The sequence below is a fragment of the Emys orbicularis genome, chromosome 4 (genome assembly GCF_028017835.1).
Source record: "Emys orbicularis isolate rEmyOrb1 chromosome 4, rEmyOrb1.hap1, whole genome shotgun sequence".
NCBI lineage: Eukaryota > Metazoa > Chordata > Testudines > Emydidae > Emys > Emys orbicularis.
The window spans coordinates 154,139,978-154,157,297 of NC_088686.1; the positions used below are offsets into that span (position 1 = coordinate 154,139,978).

The 17,320-nt window shown below is 52.1% G+C and overlaps 2 protein-coding genes across 2 annotated transcripts; both read left to right on the top strand.

The window, feature by feature from the left end:
• The first annotated feature begins 985 nt into the window (after positions 1 to 985).
• On the top strand, positions 986 to 6,405 carry LOC135877946 (platelet glycoprotein Ib alpha chain-like). The gene is made up of 3 exons (XM_065403467.1): positions 986 to 1,015; positions 4,280 to 4,492; positions 4,597 to 6,405. The coding sequence occupies exons 1-3, from the start codon at positions 986 to 988 to the stop codon at positions 5,065 to 5,067; spliced, it is 714 nt and encodes a 237-aa protein (XP_065259539.1). The 3' UTR covers positions 5,068 to 6,405.
• A 5,441-nt stretch (positions 6,406 to 11,846) lies between these two features.
• Positions 11,847 to 16,261, top strand: LOC135877352 (zinc finger protein 397-like). The gene is made up of 3 exons (XM_065402780.1): positions 11,847 to 12,395; positions 12,762 to 12,969; positions 15,648 to 16,261. Exons 1-3 carry the CDS (start codon positions 11,847 to 11,849, stop codon positions 16,259 to 16,261), a joined length of 1,371 nt encoding a protein of 456 aa, XP_065258852.1.
• The last annotated feature ends 1,059 nt before the right edge of the window (positions 16,262 to 17,320 follow it).

A 17,320-nucleotide genomic window follows, 5' to 3' on the forward strand; every position in this document is an offset into this window, starting at 1 on the left:
CAGGGTGATTTTCTGTGGCCCGCGAGCCCCCCCGCCCTCCCCCAGTGTTTACCAGAGCGGCTCCGGCCGGACATGCACCGGGGGCAGGGCATGCTCCCTGCCTGCCTGCCCTGCCCTGCGCAGCTCCAGGAAAAGGCTGGAACGTGGGGAAGGGGGGGCGGAGGGGCTGTGTGTGGCTGTTGCTTCAGGCAGCGCCCCCAGCAGCTCCAATTGGCCGGGAACGGGTAACCGCAGCCAATGGGAGCTGCTGGGGGCGGTGCCTCAAGCAACAGAAACACACAGCCCCTCCGCCCCCCCTTCCCCACGTTCCAGCCTCTTGCGGGGGCAGGGCAGGGCAGGCAGGCAGGCAGGGAGTCTACAATTTTTGTTTGTTTTTCCTGTCTTTCCGTTTCAGTAGTCTGCTGCCACCTTATATCATTCTGAGACACAAGAATGGTCCCAGCTAGATGATCCGACTGGGGAGTTTTTGCTACTGATGGGGATCAGTCCTACAGAAGCGTGTCTAGACACACTAGACCACTGTTTCTCAAATGCGGCCACCACGGGGTTTCCCTGCCTGGGCAGTGGGTGCAAACATCAGCCCCTCCCATCCCTCCCTCCCTCTCTGTTGCTCCTGCATGCGCTGCTTCTCTGGAGACACAAGTGGGACACATAGGTGGGGCATACAGTGCTTAAGGAACAAGGTGAGGCAGCAAGGAGGGGGTGAGAAGGCGAGCGGCGAGGTGAGCAGTGGGTGGGGGGGTGAGTGGTGAGGCAGGCAGGGGGAGCCTGGCGGAGGAGTAAGGAGGTGAGCGGCGAGCCAGCAGCAGGGTGAGGAGGCGGGAGGAGGTCTGGCTGCGAGCAGGGGAGTGTGGAGGTGAGCGGTGAGTCACCAGCGAGCGGAAGTTCTCGTGGCAGGCAGGGGGGTGTCTGTGGCAGGGGAGTGAGGAGGCGAGCGGCAGGTTGGGGGGGTGAGAGTAGATGAGCAGCAGGTGGGGGACTGCGGATGGATGCAGGAGACGAGCGGTGGGTGCGGGTGAGAAGGTGAGCAGCGGGCGCATGGGCAGCGGGTGGAGCCTAGGGTTACCATATTTCCACAATCAAAAAAGAGGACACTGGGGGGGGGGAAGCCCCGCCCTAGCCCCGCCCCCCATCCACTCCCTCCCACTTCCCACCCCCTGACTGCCCCCCTCAGAACCCCAAACCCCCCCCGCTTCTTGTCCCCTGACTGCCCCGACCCTTATCCACTCACATGGGAGGCAGGGTTGTAGAAATTTTGGTGGTGCCCAGAACCCCACCCCCACCTACCTAAGGCTCTGGGAGGGGGGGTTGGGTGCGGGGAGGAGGTCTGGGGCGCAGGTCCTGGGCTGGGCATTGGGGTGCTGGGTGCAGGCTCCGGGCTGGGGCAGGGGGTGGGTGTGCAGGAGGGGGTGAGGGGTGCAGGCTTTGGGAGGGAGTTTGTGGGCAGGAGGGGGGGTGTGGGAAGGGGGAGGGAGTTTGGGGATAGGAGGGGATGCAGGGGTGAGGGCTGTGGGGCTGAGGATGAGGGGTTCATGATGCAGGAGGGGGCTCAGGGATGGAGCAGAGGATTAGGGTGTGGGGGGATGGGGGCTCTGGCTGGGGATGAGGGGTTCATGATGCAGGAGGAGGCTCAGGGCTGGGGCAGAGGATTAGGGTGCGGGGGGATGAGGGCTCTGGTTGGGGCTGAGGATGAGGGGTTCATGATGCAGGAGGAGGCTCAGGGCTGGGGCAGAGGATTAGGATGCGGGGGGATGAGAGCTGGGGCTGAGGGGTTTGGGGCATTGGAGAGGCTCAGGGCTAGGGTGGAAGGGCAGGGCAAGGGCAGCCTGTCTTCCCATTAGTGGATGGGGGACGCTAGGACCCGGGGGCAGCAGACAGCAGTTGCTGCTGGCTCTGGCAGCACAAGCAGGCAAGGGAGAGGCAGGCAGGGAGGGGGGGTCCACGGGGGGGGGGACGCGCGGAGGGGGGTGGCAGGTGGAGGCCGGGGACGCATCCAACACTCCCCCGCTCCCTGACTGCCCCCCCCCCGGACTCCCCTTACCATTCTGGCTCCACATGTTTGCAAAACACGCTGCCCGGTGGGTCGGTTTGTGTGTTACACAGGGCTGCAGACAGAGGGAGGGGGGAGCAGGGGAGGGCTCTGGCTGCTAGAGGCCAATGGGAGCGGCTCAATCGGCACAGCCGCCCAAACAGCAGCCGCACTCTGCATGGAAGGGAGGGAGGGAGGTGAGGGAGAAAAAAACCCTGGACATTTTAACTTTGTTACCAATTCCTCCCGGACGGCTATTTAAAGACACAAAAACCGGACATGTCTGGGGAAATACGGACGGATGGTAACCCTAGTGGAGCCCCCCTTTGGGGAGGCTAGTCCCCGACTCGAACCCTTCTGCCTGCGTTCCCCAGCCCCCCCGGCAGCCAGAGCAGCTGGCCAAGGCCCCAAGACCACCCTGTCACACACACACACCTGCCCGGAGGAGCCCTGGGCCAGCTGCAGCCGCAACCGTACCTATCCTCCCCTCCCCAGACCCAAGCCACCCAGATATGTTTTTCATTATTATTTGGACTTCTATTATGTCAAAGCATTTTTAAATTTACTTCAAAATTGTTATATAGACAACCACTTTTACCAAAAAAGCTAAAGAAACAATAATAAAAAAGACAGGAACATGCAAAGCACCTTATTTGTGTTTCTATTCTGTTAGGTCCAGTAAAGAATAGAGATAATTGTGCATGATTTTTATTATTGAGTCTGCAAAAAAACCCCAAACCTTACATAAATAAACTACAATGATTTGGATGTACATACTGTATGTGCATATTACTTTATTAACTTTAGGAAAAATCAATAATTTTAGGAAAAAGTGTCAGTGCGGCCAGCAGCAAGAGCTGGTGGCCGCACTCTGATGCCACCAAAAAATTTGTTGCGAGAACCGCTGCACTAGACTTCCCGTTCCTGCCAGGAACATCCTGTTATCATTCCATTTCTCGGGGCTGCTCTTTACTTTCACATTCCCCTCCCTATTGCTGGCTGGCTGCAGGGGGGAGGAGCACATTCAGCTGCTGATTACAATCTGCCCGGACAGACAGTTTCTGCCACAGCAACAGAACTGGGTGCCCTCCATTGCAAAAGCTCCTTGTGGATTGACTCTGATTCTCAGGAGGTCCTAGGGAGCCTTTCACGGCGGAGCAGAGCCTGGCACATCCCTGCGGTTAGGTAGGTGGAGGACCTCGGAGACTGAGTGTGGCACTGTGGGTGCAGGGGCCCTGTCCCGAGATGCTAGTTCCTGGTCTGTCCTTGCTCCTCTCTGGGTGAGACCAACCTCTGGTCTGGAGAGCCAGAGCAACCCTCCCACCCCAAACTCCATCTCAGCATGGGGGCTGGGAGTTGGGGCAGCAGCTCTGCAACAGGGACTCTGTCCCCTCTGTGCCCCATGGTGGTGGTCTGTAGTAGCATCAAATGATTCAGAGGGGCTGCTGCCAGCACTCCAGGGGAAGATTGGAGAAGTGTCTGAGGTGGGAGTCTTACCATTAGTTAAACTACTGCAGCTCTGTGGGTACACCAGGCCTCATTTCGCTTGTGCATATTACAAAGTTTAATCATGGCCTAACTCAGCTGGGAGCACACTTTCCTCTCAGACTGAGCCCAGGTGGTCATGATGGGTGGCTGTTCCCAAGCTGTGGGCGCGATGGTGCAATCTTTATTATGGTACATGATCACGTCCTATTTATTCCACAGGACCCCCTGCCTCATACGGCACACAAAGAGGGTGAAGTTTAGGCTGTTCGTACAACCCAGCATTCCTAACCCTGAGAACTGGACCAGCTGCCGTGGCTATAAGGGAGCAGAAGTTCCGGGTTTGGGAGGAAGGGAAACTACAGGGATTGATCCAAACCTTTTGAGTTTAGTCCAGCCTGGAGGTGTGGGGGAGTCAACTCCTTGTACGTGGTGCTAATGGCAGCTCCCTGACACTGTTACAGCACCAGCGGGGTTAGTGTAGCTGGTCCCCAGCATGGTCAGGGTGCAGGTGCCTGATGGGCCAGAGGGCACTGGGGAGCTAGGGAGCCCTTGTTATTAGAGCTAGTATCTGCTCAGGGGACCCAACTCTGTTGCAGCACCAGCTGGGTTGGTGTAGATGGGACCATTGTGGGATATCCCACCAGGAGTTGTCCCCAGCACTCCAGACTGGGGAGTCACAAGTCTCAGTTGTAGTCTGAGGTGGTTAGTGTAGACATGCCCTGTGATGTCTGTGTCCTGAGCATGCTCTTGTCTCCCCTGCAGACCATGCTGTGCCCCACCTCACCTCACCTAGCCATCCTGGCCCTGCTCTCTGTGGCTGGCGCTGTGGGTCCAGGGGAGCCATGCCCGTCCGAGATGAACCTGATCAAGGACCGACTGCGGGTGAACTGCTCTGGGCGGGGGCTCAGCGTGGTGCCACTTGCCCTGCCCAGGAACACCGGCATCCTGCTGCTCAGCACCAACCGCCTGGCGTCCGTCTCCACTGCCTCCTTCCAGCACCTCCCTGAGCTGGCTGAGCTGGACCTGTCAGGCAATGGACTGGGTGCGCTGCACACTGGGCCCCCCTGCCCTTGCTGCAGGAGCTGGTCCTGTCCCACAATGCCCTGGGGGTGCTGCCCACACTGCAGGGCCTGCCTGCCCTCACCCGCCTGGCCCTGGCTCACAACAACATTTCAGGGCTGCTGCCAGGGGCCTTCCGGGATGTGGGGCAGCTGCAGGAGCTGAATCTACGGGGGAACCAGCTGCGGACGCTGCCAGAAGAGGCCTTTGAGGGCCTGGCCATGTTGAAGGACCTGGACCTGTCTGATAACGCCCTGGAGGAGCTGCCGCAGGGGCTGTTGGCTGGGCTGGAGCTGGACACACTGAGGCTGTCTGGAAACCAGCTCCGCACTCTGCCCAGCGGCTTCTTCCCCGAGGAGCACATGTTTGCCTTCATCTTCCTGGCAGGGACCCCTGGCGCTGTGACTGTGGCCTGGCCTATCTGCGGGGCTGGATCGCTGAGAACAGAGACAGCATCTACATTGAGGAGCAGGGGCCAGACGGTCTACTGACCAAGAATGATCCCCAGAGCCCCGTGTGCGATGCGCTCCACAGACACCACGGGAGCCCTGTCCTCGAGTTCAAGCAGGCTTGTGGCAAAGCAGGGGACACAGACAATGACGAAGATTTGGATATCGATGGGACAATGACAGAGGAGGGAACCCCTGTGCCCTCCACTACTGTCCCCTCCACCAACCCCATCTCCCACCATCCTGAGCCAGCCAATCTCCCACCCTGGGGCTGGAACGAAGCTGTCGCCCCCTAGAAAGGAAAGGCCCCATGTCCTACTCCCCACCCCCATCAGCCTACCAATCCCCTGCCCTGAGGCTAGATCGAAGTGGCACCCACTAGAAAAGAAAGAGAAAGAGAAGAGAAATCACAGATGGTTTTGTGGAGATGTGAGGAGTCTACAATTTTTGTTTGTTTTTCCTGTCTTTCAGTTTCAGAGCTAGAGCAAATTACAGTCCAGGTTTTTAAGGGGCATTGCTATAGTGTAGGGTCACATGCCAAATCTGTCCCAATGACACAAGAAGGGATCTGGTTAGTTTAGCAGCCAATCCCTCTAACCACACAACTCCTTTGAAGGAAAAGAAAGATCATAATATGAGAAGGGGAGATCAAATCAAAGAATTGGCAACGAAAGTTTATCTGGAATGAAATAAAAATGGAGACAGGAAGTATTTTGTATAATCAGATTTCATTCAAATTTTAAAACATTGTTTTCTCCAGTTCTATGGGAGAATGAGACTTCATGATCGATATTTTTGTGCAGCACAAGGGACATAAACTCACAGATGGTTTCTCTAATGTAGTGATTAGCATCTTGGTCTAACATCTGACAGGTCCCTGGTTTGAAACAAAGCAGAGATGATAAATTTTCCTTATTTTTTTCAATTGCTCTTGTTTTAAATGTAGTCTTTTCATTTATTTTTCCCCCAGCTCATTAAGATAAAAAATCATATTCACAGATGGGAAGTGTCACGACTATCCTAAATGGATGGACAATACATTAGTCCACCTTGCTCAGCTTATGCTTTTATAGTGGCCGGTAGCAAGCTGAGTGATCCTGATAGGTGACTGTAGATAATGTTTCCGGGTCGTATTCCCACAGTGACATTCTCAGATGACCAACATCCCCCATCTTTGGAAGGAATAAACTGCTAACATTTGGACCTGAACTTGGAAACCTGGCCTTTAATAACAGGAAGCTCAAGTTAGGAATACATTTTTACAATTGGTATAAGATTCAATAATCCTTCAACCTAGTGTCACAATAACTGAAATTGCTTTATCCTTATAGTTTGCCTAGCATAGAAATAAATATGTCTTTAAATATAAAGGAGTCAAGTTAAATCACTTTTCAGAGTCAATAGTTATTTATTTATTTAGCATTTGTGTGTCCGCCGAGCCAAGCAATAACATTCTCAGTGGCCAAGTGGAGCTCTCGGAGCCCACTGCTGAATTTGGTAGGTGGGCATTCCTCAACAACGTGTATCGTTGTTTGATCTGTGCCTCAGCTGCAGCTTGGATTGTCTTGAAGACCCCAACAGTGCTGGTTGGCTGCACATAAGCCTTGTCCAGTCTGGAATTGATTAGAAGGACCCAGTGATGACATGGCAGGTTGAAGCTGAGCAGGCGAGCAGTAGGGTTTGTGATGAGGAACTGATTGGTGGTTGGTGTTAAGCACTGCTCTTCCCACCACAGGGACTCTGTCACTTCCTGGCATGGCAGCCTCGACCACAGTGGGTGTTGTGATGAAAGACGTGTGGCAGGTGGGTTAAAAAGATTGTTGAACAAGGGCAAGCTTGGGTTGGCACATACCTTCCCAAGCACCTTGCCAGCTGCAATCTCCCTCCTGAGGTATGGGGGGGCGATGTGGCTCAGAACTGGAAGCCATGGAAGATGAGTTGGTTGGAGAGTTCCTGTGATGATGCGCATTGTTGAGTTGAGTTCCATATCAACAAGTTTGGTGTATTAAAGATGTGTGTTGTTTTTCATTTCTTAGGTTCTGATGCAATGTGTGGCCATTTGGTTTCACTCCTTTCTTTTAAAATGTTAGTGATTTCCACAGAAACGTTACTTCTTTGGGAGAGACTAACATTCATTTAATCTACCCCCTCACCCCTCCAAAAACAGAGAAAGATTGAAATATTCAAATCTCAGTAGAGCCAATATTTTGTCAGATTTCCCTCCATGAAGTAGCATGGAGAAGTCCATCCTGCTGTGTTAATGCCCCTTAGCATGCAGTGAATATGTTGTAAAAATAACAAGATCTTACCAATTTCAGACCATTCTTTCCCATATGCTGATAACTGAGCTGAGGGCTGATTTAGAAGCCATCGTTTCTGGGCATGTTATAAAGGGACCTGGGTTTGGATGGGTTTTTACCACCCTGCCCCCTGTTATGGTCATCAAAAGGTGTATGACTTGGCTGGTTCCTGGGGGATGAGGGTGCTGGATAGGGCAAAGATGTCCCTGTCATGGAGACAACAGTCACCTCCCACCAACATCCCTGCGCCAGCTCCGAGGGCAGCCATCTGAGATATGCTGTCCATTGATCTGTGCACGGAAAATTGTATTTCTGTGTAAAATCCAGGAGGGACATGAAATGACCACCTGGTGGCACGATAACCTAAGGAATGAGGGTGAAGGACTCAGAACAGCACCCAGGCTGAGAACTGATTTCACTCCAGTCTCCTGGAATGAACCATTGATAATAATGACTCTCCCCAGGCATGCAGGGAGCAAAAGGAGCAGCCAGGGGCTAAGAAGATGAATTACACAGGTGGCCCATTAAAGGATCTGTGACTGGCCTGGAGGGTGACAGAATTTGAAAAAAGAAATTAATTTATAAAACCTCAAGAGTGTTCTGGGCTAATTTGAGAAGGGGAAAAGTGGCAAAATGCTGAGGAGAACTGATTCCCTCTGTCCAGTTTGAACCATAGCCCTTTAGCATTAAAAAGGGTTTTTTCAGATCAATGTTTTCCTATCGTAATATGTGCTGTAGTCCCTGGGTAGCACAGCTGGTAGCACATGAGACTTTTACTCTCAGGCCTGTTGGTTTGAGGGCTCCCCCACGCTCCCATTGGGATATTCCTTAATTTTTTTAAGCAGATACAAACTCCCACTAAGGGATGGAACTGGAAACTTTTTTATTCCACATAGCAGAGAGCTGTTTCCTACCTATTTTGCTGGGGATTATTTGTGGGAAAGATGGAGAAATCCCCTTTTTGCCTCGGAGAAAAAGGAAAGCACTGCCCTCTCTGAGAGTGATGTACCACCCTGGGCTCTGTCAGTAATGCTGAAAGTTGTGCCACTCCGTGCATGTGTTCCCGCCTCTCTCCAGAATTGTGGCATCAGAAGCAGGAATTTGCTTTACTTTTGTACATTAAATAAACTGCATCTGTATTTCTAAAAGGAAAATAATGTTTTCTGTGAAAAACACCATTTTTGAATAAAAAAAGGAGTGACATGAAATAGCTACATGACGGCACCAGAACACCAGGAATGGGAAACAACAGGCTGCTAGTCTGCACATTGATTATGAAAAGGGATGGACTCACTCTCCTCTGTTCATAGAGAGATTCATTTATTTCTCCAGTAGGGAAACTTAAATTTAAACACATTTCAAGGGCAGATGAAAGGGAATTTGGGAGTATTTCAGGGGGCATAGTGCCTGGCCCAGCACTGCTAGTAAAAGGGCTGATGCGATGAACGGGTACATGATGCTATGGCAGACTGTATGTATCATCTACTGATGGAGGAGTGATTTCAATCCCAGCTTGACACAGGGTGAACAGGTGTCTGCTTCGCTCTTGTTTTAAGGATCTGAGCACTTCAGGCAATGTGGGGATATAGCTCAGTGGCAGAGTGCCTGTTTTGTCTGTAAGAAGCTGCTGGGTTTCAATCCCTGCCCTCTTCTGAAAATGCTTGTTTTGATTCCTGTCATTGGCGGCTGATTGTTTCTTTACATCCTGAGATCAGGGCACAAATGGCCCACACCTCTCTGCTGGCCTTCCATTCATGTGGGAATGTTCCCATCTTCCCCCAAGACAGTGCTTTGTGCTCATGCCTAGCGGTGACTCAGCACTTTATGAAATAGACCTAAAATGTCCCTCTATATAAACATTGCTCTGTTGAGCTTTAGCCCAGAGCTAGGGCCACCTCCCCCGGGTCTCAAGTTAGTGAATCTCAGGGAGGGTCAGACACATTCAGATGTTGGGCTCTTCCACACACCCCACTCTGCTGACAGCCCTGCAACCTGAGCTGAAGCTGCCGGCTATTCCAGCTCACTCTGCTACTTCAGTTGGGAGAACATAACCAGCCAAAAGGTCAGGGTTTTTTTCCTTACTGAGGCAAAAATAAGGTGACAGTAAATTTTTATGGCTGATCAAAGAAGGTTCAGTGATTTTTTTAAATTTTGTTTCTAAAAAATCACTGTTTCCTCTAAATAACAGCATCAAGAGACATAAACATCCCTGTTTCAGAAACTATGTCCCAGTCTCTACACTCCAGCCTGTCGCTGGTAACATCCCCCACACTGGGGAAACTGGCCAGACTTTTGCCCTCTTTAGTACAGTTTTAGTCACACACATTGCCCCAAAGATAAATCTCACAGCACAAACCAGCAAAGACCTCGTCACAGCAGAGTCTGGGAGTAACCCGGCCCTGGACCTGTGTTTGCTAAAGTGTCTGACATGCAAAAATCAGTGATCTTGGGAGATGTGGCAAGAGGGAAAGTGGTGCTCACAAACCATTGTCAGATGTCATCTTTTGGCTGATAGGCTGGTAAGTAGCAGCGTGGCTAGCTCAGTTGGTAGAATAGGCACCTTAAGGGCGCTGGTTTTGAGTACCACATGGGGGGAATTGTGTTTCAGTTTAATCTCTCTATGTAACAGCTTCGTCCTACTATTTATCAGAAACAAAGCACAAAGAGCATAACAGAATTTAAAGTATTTTCCTTCTGGACAATTAGCTAAAAAGTGGCCATGGGGCAGTTTGAGTCAATTCGAGAAATAGGAGGGTGGGGAAATCCTGCCTCTGTGGGACAGAAGCAGAGACACCAACCATCCCAGGGAGAGGATTTGCTTCTACATTGTATCATTCTGAGACACTACAATGATCCCAGCTAGATTATCAAACTAGGGGTTTACTGGTGCTGATGGGGATTGGGGACCAATCCTACAGAGGCGTGTCTAGACACACGAGACTTCCCCTTCCTGCCAGGAACATCCTGTTATCATTCCATTTCTCCGGCCTCTCTCTGCTCTTTCACTTTCACATTCCCCTCGCCAGTGCTGGCTGCAGAGGGGAGGAGCACATTCAGCTGCTGATTACAATCTGCCTGGACAGACAGTTTCTGCCACAGCAACAGAACTGGGTGCCCTCCATTGCAAAAGCTCCTTGTGGATTGGCTCTGATTCTCCGGAGGCCCTAGGGGACTTTTCACCCTGGAGCAGAGCCTGGCACATCCCTGTGGTTAGGTAGGTGGAGGAACTCGGAGACTGAGCGTGGCACTGTGGGTGCAGGGCCCAGTCCCCAGATGCTAGTTCCTGCTCTGTCCTTGCTCCTCTCTGGGTGAGACCAACCTCTGGTCTGGAGAGCCAGAGAGCACGGGGGCTGTGAGTTGGGGCAGTGAGTTGGCACTCTGCCCCCTCTGTGTCCCATGGCGTCTGAAGTAGCACCAAATGATTCAGAGGGGCTGCTGCCAGCACTCCAGGGGAAGACTGGGGCAGTATCTGAGCTGGGAGTCTTACCACTAGTTAAACCACTGCAACTCCAGGCCTTATTTGACTTGTGTATATTACCACGTTTCATCATGGCGAAACCCAGCTGGGAGCACACTTTCCTCTCAGACTGAGCCCAGGTGGTCATGATGGGTGGTTGTTCCCAAGCCGTGGGCGTGATGGTGCAATCTTCTTTATGGTACATGATCACGTGCTATTTATTCCACAGGACCCCCTGCCTCATCCGGCACACAAAGAGGATGAAGTTCAGGCTGTTCGTACAACCCAGCATTTCCTAACCCTGAGTACTCAACTTTGGAACCTAAATAAAGTTCTTTTCATGTGTTTTTTGTAAGTATTATTATTTGTATTGAAGTAGCACTATGAGGAGCCCCAGTCATGGACCAGGACCATGTTGTGCTAGGGGCTGTGTAAACACTAAACAAAAGAAGAATAAAGAGGAAGTGAAAATGGTCAAGACCACAAGGCCTTTTGCCTGACCTCTGTGGCTAAATGTAAGGTTCAGTGCCTGGTTTTCCTAAAGGGGCCAAATCGTCACCTCTTGCAGGAATACCCGTCAGGGAAGGCAAATGGTTCAGGAGCGTCCTCCCGGTGCTCCCTATAAGACTTACTAATAAATTCAGCGGGTGACCTACCACCTTGTCAGGACCCCCGGCAAGCAGCCCAACATCCCCCTGAGATCTCACATGCTCATCACTGTGATGAGACACAAAACAAAATTGATGGATTGGCTCTGGGGGAGGGACCCAAATGCACCCCACTCTGCAAGAGGTTCAGGGAGGGGCCTGTCATGCTGAGTGGGGCCAGGGAGCTTGGGTTATGTGGGGGAATGGGCCAGGGTGGTCAGAGAGGGGCCTGTCTGTTCTGAGCAAGAGCAGGGACCTGGGGTTATGGGTCGGCTCTCATTCTTCCATCACACAGAAAAATCCATGTTGGATCCTTTGCTGCAGGCTGCCTGGAGAACCGGATGTTCCTACAGGCCCTACAAGTGAGCGACAGGGTTTGTTCCTGAGTTGGAATTGCAGTCGTTCCAAGGACAGACAATGGCTGCTGAGCTGGGTGCAAGTGCAGCTTTGGGTTTCCAGCTCCAGGCACCACTACAGCAGGGAATGCAGCCCCCAGTGAAAATGGAAGAGCAGAACCCAGTCAGCCCCAAGCCAGGGGAGAGAGCGGAAGGGGCAGAAAAAGCCCTTTGTGTCATCCAGGCTGGTACCATTGGGGGGCTACTGAGATGGGCAGCACCACGATGGGTCAAGCAGGAGCCACAGAAAGAGCCAGCCACCCTCCGTGGGGATGACACCCACATAGAGACGCGGCGTCGGCGCTTCAGGCAGTTCCACTACCAGGAGGCCAAGGGGCCCCAGGAGGCTTACAGCCACCTCCAGGAGCTCTGCCATGGCTGGCTGGAGCCGCAGAGCCGCACCAAGGAGCAGATCCTGGAGCTGCTGATCCTGGAGCAGTTACTAACCATACTGCCAGAGGAAATGCAGAGCTGGGTCTGGGAACGTGGCCCTGAAACCTGTGCCCAGGCGGTGGCCCTGGCAGAGGGGTTCCAGCTGAGGCAGCCAGAGTTTGAGGGGCCAGGGCTACAGGTGAGAGCATTTAACCCTGATTATTCCACTGAGGGGATGGGGGGTGGGAGACAGACTATGCTACATCTGTGTATGGACCAGGACCATGGGGCTCACTTCTGTGGTCCCTGTTCCCCCTGTGTTGCCGGCCCAGCCCTATGGGAGCTGCTAAGCATGGAGTAGCAGAGCCAGGACTATTGGCCACTCATCCCCATTAGCCCCTGCAGCACTTCTTGTCAACCCATGGGTTTGTGGGTGGATCTGTGCTCCCCTCCCCTGTCGCTGTGTCCTTGGGGGACATTCCCTGGTGTCTCCCCTCTCAGACCCCACTCTCCACAGCAGGCCCCAGGCCCTGGCTCTCTCATTACATGTTTGATTCATACCCAGGTCATGGTGCGTGTAAAGGTTGAGGAAGTGGCCTCAGAAGAAAAGGCGTCCCCTGGGGCACTATGGGAATCTGCTGGCTCCAGACTAGAGCAGCCACAGCCCCATCCCGGGTGTGCATCCCAGGACGGGGGATGGAATGAAGCTTCAGGATCCCTGTACAAGCTGCCTCATATCCCCAAAGAGGAGCACCAGCCCCTCCAGGAAATAGGTAATAAGTTGGGTACAGGGCATGGTGGGCTATGGGTCACTGATGGGGAGGCAGAAAGGGGAAGGCCCAGGGCAGAGCATGTTTGAGGAATGGGGTTGCTGGCTCGCTCAGGGGAGAGCAATGGCTCCTTGCAGCCCTCCCCATTCCCCTCAACAAGCTCCCTGGATGCCGCTCTCCCATCCCCCTCTATTTTAGAGACTGTCTGCAGCCCCATGTCTGGGGCCATCTGAACCCCCCAATCCCATGCTGAGGGCTCTGTGTGCCCCCCTAGATTCTTCTTCCCCTCATGCCATGGGATCTGTGCCTCCTGCATCTTCCTTCCTTTTCTCTCTGAGACCCCTATTCCCTTTATTTATTTATTTCTTTTTGGTCTGGGAAAGAAGTCATTCAGGGTGTCAGCATTTTGAACTGTACTGGGAGGATGGGCAGAGCTGAGGGGGCTGCTCTGCAGAATACTGGTGGGGGAGGGGGAGGGGTTTATGCTGAGCAGAGTGTTAGTGACTGTAGGTTCGTTCAACTATTAACCGTTACAGAGGTGGCTTGAAGCTCTGCCAACCAGATGCCAGGGGCTCTATGTGTCTCCCATTTCCTCCTGAGGGCTAATATGATCCGTGGATGTATAAATGGGAGTAACAAGTAGGAGCAGGGAATGGTGAGACTGATGCTGGTATACAGCGGCCAGATCTGATGTTCACATTGGAAAAAGAATGTTGACAAATTGGAGAGAGTGTAGAGAAGAGCCACAAAAGTTATTCAAAAAGCCACAAGTACTCCTCGTTCTTTTTGCTGATACAGACTAACACGGCTACCACTCTGAAAAGTTATTCAAAATGCCTGACCGTGAGAGCTCAGTGTTTAACGTATAGAGGGAGTCCTTGGACTTACGATACCCAACTTTTGTCGGACGCCACTTATGCCGCTTTTCAATTGACTGACCCGTTTCGCCCCTACAACACTTGTTTCGCCCTTACGTTGCATAAAGTTCTCTTGAAATCACTTCCTGGTTGCTGTTATACAGTACTGGTGCGGAGCTGGAAGGGGTCACTTCTGATTGGCTTTAAGGCAGCAGGGTAGCTTGTGGCTTGGCAGGGTTGCCGCTTGTTTTTGATTGGCTCCTGGCCCCGGGCTCAGTCAATCACTGGTGATTGGCTGAGGCTCAGCATGTGTGCCGATCTCCCTGGCTTTCTGAGCCTGTGTTGCGGATATTCTGGGTCAAAGCATATGTGAATTTATATGTTTATTTTAATGCTGTTTACAAAATACAGCGTACAGTAAATACATTGATGTTGCAACATTAGTCATCTATAATTCATTTAGTACAAACATCTGGATGATTGTGGTGAAAATAGTGTATCAAGCCTTGGTTCAGAAACCAATCCCCCCTTTATACCATTGATTCCTATGGGGAAAACGGTTTCGACTTGCAATGCAATTTTGAGGAACGAATTGTGTCGTAAGTCCGAGGACTCCCTGTATAAAAGAAGATTGAGAGGTGACTTGATTAAAGTGTGCAAGTACCTTCTTGGGAAGAAAATACTGGGTTCTAAAGGGCTCTTTAATGTAACAGAGAATGGCAGAACAAGAGCCAATGGCTGGAAGGTGAACCCTGGCAAATTCTAGTTAGAAATAAGGCACAAATTCTTAACAGGTTTCAGAGTAGCAGCCGTGTTAGTCTGTATCCGCAAAAATAACAGGAGTACTTGTGGCACCTTAGAGACTAACAAATTTTATGAGAGTATCCAGTTTTGAGAGCTCATTCTTAATCTTTCCCTGTTTGTTGTATAGGATGCTGATCAGGTGGTTTCGCAGTTTCTTTGAGAGTGTGTGACACAGTCTCTCAGCATAGTCTGTGTGATATGTAGATTGTAATGAAATTTGTTAGTCTCTAAGGTGCCACAAGTACTCCTGTTATTTTTGCAAATTCTTAACAGTGAGGATGATTAACCATTGGAACAAACTCCCAATGGAAGAGATGGAGTCTCCCTCTCTCGATGTCTTCAAATCCAGAGGGACCCCTTTCTGGAAGATGCTTTAGTCAAACACAAGTTATTGTGTTGAGAATGGGGTAACTGGGTGAAATGTAATGGCCAGGAGGTCAGATTAGATGTATCCTGTGAGAGGGGTGGGTCACAATGAGGCCTGGTGCCATCAGACGTGTCAGGCCCCTCGCAGGGCTAGTGGGAAGTTAATTAACTCATGTGCACGTTGGGGAGGATGGGGGAAACTCAGAGAGGGCAGCTGCTTTCCCAGAAGGTGTTCTCTCTGGTAGGGCATCTGGTTTGTTGAGGGAGAGGCAGGATGAGAGGGGTAGGGGTAGGGAGGGAGGGTGAGCTTGTGGCAGCTTTGCTGGGGGGCAAATGTCTCTGGAAGGTTCGGGGGGGGGGGTCAGATATTTCCTGGGCCATTTCCTGCATCCCTGGCTCAGTGTCACCCCCCAGCAGGCGTCATCCCATCAGGGTGCATGTTACTCATGCTCCCTCCCATTCTCAATGACCCTTCTTCTCACCTGAGGAGACTGAGACAGAACCAGCCCCCCCTGGGGGAGGGTTTGGGGGACCTAAACCTTGATCCCCAGCCCTGTTGATGGGGTGAGCAGGTGAGGAGCCCTTTGTGGTTCCCCTGCCCCAAACTCCTTCTCCTGCTCAGGGAATTAATCCCACCTTCTTCTCTCGTTCCAGCCGATGGCAAGGCCAGTGGTGACGACAAAGGCGAAACGTGTCACTCAGGAGAGCAACCAAAACACAAGTCAAAGAATGGGCAGCATCGCCCTGGGGAACACAACCCAGCAGAACAAGCTCATAAGCGCACCAAGAGTGGGAAGGGCATCAGTGTCGGCTCTGCCCTTATTACACCACAAAGAGTCCACGCGAGCAAGAAACGCTGGACCTGTGATGAGTGTGGGAAAAGACTTGGCGACAGCTCGGCTCTCACAAAACACCGGAGGATGCACGCCGGCCAGAAACCTTTTGTCTGCACTGCCTGTGGTAGGAGCTTCAGCCAGAGCTCGGTCCTCATGACGCACCAGAGAACTCACACCGGGGAGAGACCTTACATCTGCACGGAGTGTGGGCGACGCTTCAGCGACAGCTCCAACCTCACTCGGCACCAGAGAACCCATGTGGGCCAGAGACCCTATATCTGCACCGTCTGCGGGAGACGCTTCAGCCAGAGCTCACATCTCACGAGACATCAGAGGACCCACACGTCTCATAACCATGGGCACAGCTGCACAGCAGGTCCTGAGCAGCCACTGCCCCAGAGCAGCCCCATGGCAGGGGGTCTTGTGGCCTAGCATGTGTCAGGTATCTGGGCCTCTGCCCTGGTCTCACAGATATAGAATGGGAAAGGGTTGGGGAGAAGTTTAGGGAGCATTTTCTTGGGGTGACTGAATTCTGCGAGGAGGGATTGTGATGGGTGATCATAGTGAAAAGCAGATATGGTCTTGCATACTAAGAGGTTGGGGCGAGGGTAAGCTGGGAATCAGGACTCCTGGGTTCTGTTCCCAGCTCCCGGAGAAGTGTGACATCTAGAGTTGGAGCAGGACTGTCAGTTGGGAGATCCTGAGGTCTGTTTTTGAGGCTACAGATATGTTTTCTCCCCATGCCCACACCCTCTATTTGTAAAAGGCTTTTGGCTCCCTGGGTGGAAACACTGTTAAGTAGTGAAAAGTAAACAGGGGCTCAAGGACAGGGATGTATTTGCAGCCAATAGGTGGCTTGATACAGAGGTGATGACTCAAGATGGGAGGAGAAGTGCCTGAGATCAACAGAGAATTGAAGTCCATTTCTAATTGAGCACCCCATGGGTTTGGGGACCCAGCAGGGCAGAAGGGTTCAACGCCCCACAGCTCTCTCCATCTCACCCGCAGGTGCTGAGCAACTAGATCTAAAGGAACATCCCTGGGCTGTAAATATAGACTTCCAGGCCCTGAACTCCTCTGTGTCTTGCACTTGGCCCTGCAGGCTCCTTTCTGCTTGTTTGGGCTTTAGGGGTAGCAGTATCATGTGTTTTCCTTTTGCCTGGCTGCTGGGAACCTGCCTTGGAACCCTGAATTCCCTGTAAACAAGGCCCCAAATCAGGGGTTCATTCTATTCCAGACACTCCCTTTGCAGGTGTTTGTGCTTCGGCTGCTGGGAGGGAGCAGCCAGAGCAGTGAAAATGCAAATGCTGCTTTAACTGTGGTAGGAGCTCCCTTGTCTCTTCTAAAGCTTCTTCCCCAGCTCCCAGCCTGGAGCTCCCCACAGCTTTACATTGCATCTGCCCCATTTCTATCCTCACTTGGGACTCTGCTACCCTGCAGCTCCCAGGCCATATCTACACTACAATGGCACAGTAACATAGTAGACACTTC

Excerpts from the sequence above, each read along its gene's own strand:
- LOC135877946 (XM_065403467.1), top strand. The coding sequence starts at position 986 with ATGGATGCAGGAGACGAGCGGTGGGTGCGG. Across the intron at positions 1,016-4,279 it reads GAGACGAGCGGTGGGTGCGG|ACCATGCTGTGCCCCACCTC; the intron begins GTGAGAAGGTGA and ends TCTCCCCTGCAG. Across the intron at positions 4,493-4,596 it reads GCACCAACCGCCTGGCGTCC|GAGCTGGTCCTGTCCCACAA; the intron begins GTCTCCACTGCC and ends CCCTTGCTGCAG.
- LOC135877352 (XM_065402780.1), top strand. The coding sequence starts at position 11,847 with ATGGCTGCTGAGCTGGGTGCAAGTGCAGCTTTGGGTTTCCAGCTCCAG. Across the intron at positions 12,396-12,761 it reads TTGAGGGGCCAGGGCTACAG|GTCATGGTGCGTGTAAAGGT; the intron begins GTGAGAGCATTT and ends ATTCATACCCAG. Across the intron at positions 12,970-15,647 it reads CCAGCCCCTCCAGGAAATAG|CCGATGGCAAGGCCAGTGGT; the intron begins GTAATAAGTTGG and ends CTCTCGTTCCAG.